The sequence below is a fragment of the Xiphophorus couchianus genome, chromosome 5 (genome assembly GCF_001444195.1).
Source record: "Xiphophorus couchianus chromosome 5, X_couchianus-1.0, whole genome shotgun sequence".
Classification (NCBI taxonomy): Eukaryota; Metazoa; Chordata; class Actinopteri; order Cyprinodontiformes; family Poeciliidae; genus Xiphophorus; species Xiphophorus couchianus.
This window is the reverse complement of record NC_040232.1, coordinates 7,418,054-7,424,785: the sequence shown is the minus strand read 5'-3', so window position 1 is coordinate 7,424,785 and position 6,732 is coordinate 7,418,054. Positions and strand designations below refer to the sequence as shown.

General features: G+C 39.8%; 2 protein-coding genes across 2 annotated transcripts; one reads left to right on the top strand and one right to left on the bottom strand.

Annotated features, from left to right (window-relative positions):
* Window positions 1-1,408: 1,408 nt before the first annotated feature.
* Window positions 1,409-4,908, top strand: c5h6orf120 (chromosome 5 C6orf120 homolog). The gene is made up of 2 exons (XM_028017384.1): window positions 1,409-1,615; window positions 2,522-4,908. The coding sequence occupies exon 2, from the start codon at window positions 2,553-2,555 to the stop codon at window positions 3,093-3,095; it is 543 nt and encodes a 180-aa protein (XP_027873185.1). The 5' UTR covers window positions 1,409-1,615; window positions 2,522-2,552; the 3' UTR covers window positions 3,096-4,908.
* An 830-nt stretch (window positions 4,909-5,738) lies between these two features.
* Window positions 5,739-6,725, bottom strand: mrpl21 (mitochondrial ribosomal protein L21). The gene has a single exon (XM_028017383.1). The coding sequence runs from the start codon at window positions 6,502-6,504 to the stop codon at window positions 5,914-5,916; it is 591 nt and encodes a 196-aa protein (XP_027873184.1). The 5' UTR covers window positions 6,505-6,725; the 3' UTR covers window positions 5,739-5,913.
* Window positions 6,726-6,732: the final 7 nt, after the last annotated feature.

The window sequence follows — 6,732 nt, the reverse complement described above, 5'->3', positions numbered from 1 at the left end:
GCTTCACTAGGAGTTGACTGAGTCTGGAGGAAAAGTGCAGAAGTAAAGGATCCACACTGCTGGGAACAGAACCACAGGAGCATCACTTCCATGCATCGCTTACTGCAGTACTGGATGTAAAAGGAGCCCCAACCAAGCAGAGTGGATAGAAGTAAACATACTTTTCAGAAGGCTGATGTTTTTCTTGAAATGTTTTTATCAATCTAATTTAATATTCCATTTTTCTTACTTTAAGTTTTTGTCTCTTAGCCATAATCATAAAAAATTAAAGAATAGGATTGAATGATTCAAGATATTGTTTTATAGATTAATTTCTGTTCATTTTGATTGAGGGAATCTAGAAGGACTCTAATACTTCCAGGTAGACTTTGAACTTGATAAAACCAAGTGGACCAGTGGAAGAAGGTCAAATCATCACTGACTTGATTCTCTGAGACTTTCCAGACTCCAGAACCTTAAAATCTGAAACAAATGCATTTTTATTTTTAGAGTATTTAAGACCTGTGAGCAACAATCCTGTCCTGTTTGACCCAGGTACGATACGTCCAGTGTTTCTAGTTGTCGTTATGAATTGCTTGACAAATGTTTTCTATCACACTTTTCCTTCCATTCAACTTTCTATTACTCATGTAATTTCCTTGGATACAGACTTAGCAATGACTTTTCTTGTGGAGATTATCAGTCAGCAGTTATGATCTCGATTTATAACACTGCTTTTCATATTGTGAAAAAAGAAATAGGAGTTTATGGGACTGTGCAGCACAGAAATTTCACATTTATCATGTGTTTTTAAATCACTAATGATGCAAAAGCCTGATTTGAAAACATCTTGATTTGGTTTCAAAGTCGTGTTTGAAAAATAGCATTAGTAAAATAATCGACATATTGGGTTTGATAAAAAGAGCCCTAACTGCCTAATGGATCTAATTAGCATCATACCTAAATGTATAATTTATTTATTTTTAAATAAATATCAGACAAAAAAATGGGTATTTAATGAGTAGACTGGGGGGAAAATACATAATTACAAAATAACACTTTTCCAAATCATAAAGTACAAAATTTATGAAACTAACATTTTTAAGTATCGTAAATAAATGTTCCTTCAGAGACTTTTTGGAAACAAATTACTTGTAGGAGGAGTTTTATTGCACCATATTTTGACGTTTTAATTGAGAAATATAATTGTGAAGCATTGCTAGTCTTACTTGAGTGAAATTTCTGGACCCTCTGCTCACTGTGACTAACTTCACTGAATAAAGAAGATTGTTTTAACTAAAAATGCACCAGACACAGAGACAAACCCACAGTTTATGTCAAAGTGAGACCTCGTCTTTAGTCGCAAGCTCTGTTGTTCTGATGTTATTTTCTATTTGCTGATTGCTTTATAAGAAATTAAAATTTGTATATATAAAGAAATATATATTTAGTTTTCAGAAAACCCTCAACATAACGCTTTAAATCCCACCTCTGAGTGCATATCGCCCTGCAGGCGAGTCTCCCTTCCTGAGCGGTAGGTGGCGGTAGAGAGCCGCTTTTCGACAGAGGAAGTGAAGAAGAGAACTTGCTGTTAGCTGTGCTAACTGGAAGATGTTGGCTTGGAAGCGACAGCTGTGTGAGTTACATTAACGTGTTAAATTCCTGCGTACAGTATGTTAAATTTAAGTTGTAACCTCAGTGTCTCAAAGCATTGTAGAGTTGTTTTTAAATGTAATTGTTACGAATATTATGAATCTTAAAACTGCGCCGGTCCGCAGCTGTTAGCTGATAACGGATTAGCATGAAGCTAGGGAACAAGAATTGCTCTGGTTTTGTTGTTCTGAGTTTGACGTGAATTGTTCACCAAACTAGTAGGTTGATTTGAAAGTCGTAGTGTCGCACTACATTTTGAAGTGAGTTTCAAAATAGTTTTGTTAACGTTTTAAGTATGTTTAATCCATAGATCAAAGGTCAGAACAGTCGGTGAAGATGAAACCAAGCTGTTTATTTTTAACTTTGCGTTGACTAGAAGATTAAGAGTAAACAGCGAGCACTATTCGCTTAATCTTAGAACTTTTATCTATTTCAGAAAAAAACAACATATAAATTAAATCAATTTTAACGTAAGTTTGAGACCACTGTTGAATGTTTTTACATTCAACAGATGGGTCGCTTTATGGCGTGATGTGAAAAAAAGTATCTAGAATGTGAACAAAACAATGGAGATTATTGTTGATTTCAGGAGAAACAAGTTTAGTTTGAGGAGTATTTCAATTGTGGAGGAGGAGTATAAATTTCTCTGAAGAAAATCCATGAATTAGAACAAAACGTAATTTCCCTTTGGGAGTAATAAAGTATTTTTTGTGAAGTGTTTTGTAAAAAATTAGAGTTTATTAGTCTTCAAGAGGGCATTATTATTAATATATCACTTGAAAATGGGTTCAAAACTACAATATTATTGTTTATTGCAATTAATTCATTGTGACAGGCCTAACAATGGTTGTATTGCCCAGCTCTAGTTTAAACGGTGAATGTTTTGCAGGCTGTCTGGCGGACTGACAGATGCCTTCACCATGATGCTGGGCCACGCCGCGCTGCTCGTTGCCCTCTTCCTGCCGCAGGCAGGAAGCTTCCTGAGCCCCGCCGAGGATGATGGCATCCCCGAGGAGTGGGTTCTGCTCCACGTGGTCCAGGGTCACATCGGAGCCGGGAACTACAGCTACCTGCGCCTCAACCACGACGGACGCATCATCCTGCACATGCAGAGCCTCAAAGGTGACGCAGACCTGTACGTGTCTGACAAAACGCTCCACCCGAACTTCGACACCTACAAGCTGCAGTCGGTGACCTGTGGCCATGACGTGGTGGTCGTCCCCGGCGACTTCAAGAGGCCCGTGGGGATCGGCGTCTACGGCCACCCGTCGTACCATGAGAGCGAGTTCGAGATCCAGGTGTTTTACGACCAGTCGGTGCCGCAGGACCCGTTCGAAAAGGGGTCGGACGGGCAAAACGATAAGAAACCCCCCCAGGGAGCGGACAACTTTCAAGAGGAGGAATCGATCTTTTGGACTATACTGATCGGCCTTTTAAAGCTTATACTTGAAATTTTGTTTTGAAATATGTTGCCCCTACGATGCTGGGAGACAGATTGGCATTTGACTTGGTCAGCACTGAAAATAAATGATTTGTAGTAGACATAGTATGTCTACTATGATATCCTCCAGAACTAATGCCTTTTTAAATTGCAGTCAAACATACAGAAATAACCAGGTAGTAGATAAATTCACTGGGAACTTTGCTTTGGGTGCACCGAGTGCAGGTGTCTGGCTGATCTGCCAATTCCAATTTTGGTTGGTACGGATTTATTTTTTTGTCTGAACTGTAATTAAGTATAGCAAGAAAGTTGCTAGGGTGACTATTGATAACTGTGAACATACAGATATGAACGGTGGGCGGGGCTGACAGTCAAACCTCTCTCCAAAACGAGGACAGTAGTTGATTTTGGTGGATAAGATTGGCTGATCACCAATCTCCCAAAATTTAGGAAATCTACGCCGATTTACTGGCTGGTTGATTTATCGGTGCACAACTAGTGATGTCTGACACACGTCAATGTCTGATCGATCGCTGTCATTTCACACTTTGCTTTGGTACGATGGAGCGTTGGGGCCAGACTGGAAGAATTTGGTTTTCTGAAATTATGAGAATAAAGGGATATAAGAATAAAGCAGTAATAATACCAGAATAAAGTAATAGTTTTATGACAAATCCTACAAGAAAAAAAATTGTTACCGCTGTGTTAATGGAGGAGGGATGTTGAGCATTTTGTGAAGTTTTAAAAATAAGGAAGTATCAATTTATTATCAGTAGCAGGACTTTAAAACAATCGTCTATCAAAGAAAAAAAACACAAAGGTTTGCTTTTTTTCTCATAAAAACTTTTTTCTTGTAATTTTACGTCTTTATTTTGCTGATATGACTTTATTTTCATAATTTACAAAAATAATCTCAGTCTGTCCCTTGTACTCTGTCGCACTTTGTCCTCTGGGGAAAGTGAAATGTTTTCATCTGTTACCTCCAGGAAATCTGACTGCAGTCCATGTGGGCTGGGATTTAAAATTTAAAACAAAAACATGGAGTATGAACTAATTTTACAACACATCGGCAGTTTGCAACAGCAGGTGAAGGTCGGGCAGAACTGTTTAAGCCAGGTGTGTCCAAAGTGTTGGTCGGGGGCCATTTGTGGCTCTTCAACTGAGTTTTTTCTGGCCACCAACTGTAGTTCAGCAATGATATACATTTATTAAACTTTTTATTTTTAATCAGGGTAAAGTTATTTTATTTATTAAACTTGGATAAATATAGCAAGAGTTTTGAAAGGAATTGACCCAAATTTTGTTTTTGTAACAGAATAAATTTACATCTAGAAAACTGGATACTTTTCAGTTACAGTAAAAATGCAAAATCCTTCTTATGTTTTTGATCTATGACAAATAACACTTACGCAGTATTAACATCTAGTATGTTTGAATTAATATGAAATTCTGTAACTGAGTGATGTAGCTGTAATTTCTCATATGAATGAATGAATCAAACCACCAGGATCTGTGAAGGTCGGTTACCCAGATTTATTTTTTAAAGCAGAATCACTTTGTTCAGGGGGATCTTTTTTGCTATGTGTTAGTATTTAGACTCCAGAGGACATTTTGCTAACATGCTAGCACATTAAACCACTGTATTTTTTTTTTATTTACATAATTTTTGCCTGTTGGACAAGCTGGTTTTTTTATTCTCCAGTGCTTGAGTTCAAGAAAAGCTGTTACCACTGAGCAGAAACAGTTCAACAGTGCCTTAAAAACTCAGTCCTCAATGCTGTTTGCCGTTTTCTAGAAGATTAAGATAGCTTTCAAAATAAAACCTATGTTTCACATATTTTGTCTTCTGACCATTTTATCACAAACCTTTGTACTACGCTTTGCTTCATACAAAAAGATGTGGTCTTGTTTTTTTTAAAGGTTTGGTCTCGGTTATGAAACTCATCGCAAATCACGTCACTATTGCCCGGATGTTCAGACCAATAAAGCACAACTAGAATGGCGGTTACTGAGGCGTTGAATATTTTAATTTTGCCAGCGTTTATCCGTTATGCAGCAGTTAAACGTTTAACGGAACGTTAATTTTTTTCCCCCCCTCTTGGCTCTTCCAAAAGCCAATCAGCCATCAGTATCCATGGCTACTGATGGCTTTCAAGGGTCATTGTCGGGCCTAAGTGACGAAGTTGCAACGGGTCAATAGCATGCTAATATGCTAGCTGACGTTAAAACAGCAAGGCAAATGCGGGTAACCATGACAACCAGCGACAGTAAAAGTCTGGTCCGGCTGCAGTTAAGTTGCGCGCGCATCCGCTGTCTTTACAAACATAAGGACTTTTATTATTATTATTTTACTGTCATACCACCTTTGTTTGTTTGTGGCACGAAACTCGGACTTGGGTCCCAGATTAAGAAATTTAATACATTTTACGTTCACTTCCTCTGCTGTTATTCCTAAAACTACAGACTACAATTCTGAAACAGTGCAGGAAATCGCCGTCATGTTCACAACTTCTGTTAGCCGATTGATCAGGTTTAAATTCTTACAAACAAAAAAAATATATCAAAGTACCGTAAATGGCAGAAAGCCCAACCTGTGCTGATAGCCAGATTTGAGCAGAGCGCAATAGAATAGCGTAGGAATGCAATGACAAAACTTTATCCCGACTCCAATAAAAATACGTTTCCAACTTTACTTTCAGCAGGAATACAGATCCAGACACTATACAGTTTTCTGAAAGTACAACTCTTTAATATTTTATACATTGCTAAAATTTGAACTGAACTGTTTCAGAGATCCAGCACGTCCGAAACCAGATTCCCTCACAAGTCAACAGTCTGAATCAAGACAGCCGCGGGTGCAGCTCGATACTGTTGATCCTCAGGACAGTCTGCGGCTGCACGATGGTCCTCTTCTTTTGGAACCGGTGTCTTTTCCAGAACACCATGTGCATTTTGGGGCAGGATTCGGTCTTTTCAATCACGGTGGCTTTGACCCTGACCAGCTCCTTCCCGAGCAGAGGCCTACCGACCAGAGTAAAGTCCTCCGCCCCTACCAGCAGCACTTTCTCCAAGTAGATCCGGTCTCCGCACTCCGCCTCGATGTGGTTCTCCACCAGGATCAAGTCCTCGTCGGTGACTTTCCACTGGCGAGCTGCGAAGTGCACCACGGCGAACAGTCTGCCGAAGTCCCGCCTCTCGATCCGGTCGTTCACGCTGCTCACCACGGCGGCATGTCGGCTCCGCTCCTCCTCCGCTGACACGAAGCTAGTTTGCTCCGACCACGGAGGCCTGGACAGGGAGGTCCGGGGCAGCGGGTCGCCGCTTACAGAGCTTTGTGTTCGGGCGGCACAGAGAGACAGTAGAGGGTGTAACGGTACTCTCACACCGTTTGTCCTCCACAGGGCAGCAAAGCTTCGGCTAACCGCCGCCATTATCTTCTCCTTCTTCTTCTTGACTTCTCCTTCTTGTTGTTTTATAACATGGGAGAAGGCAAACAACTTAAGGCGCACTACCGCCACCTACCGGACTGGAGCATGGACCTGAACAATAATCACAGGGAATTAAATTTATACTGAAGAAAGAGTAGCACTATTTCAACATATTTTTACTCAAGTACAAGTAAAATGTAGCCATCCAAGAAAGTATTTGGTAAAAAAAAA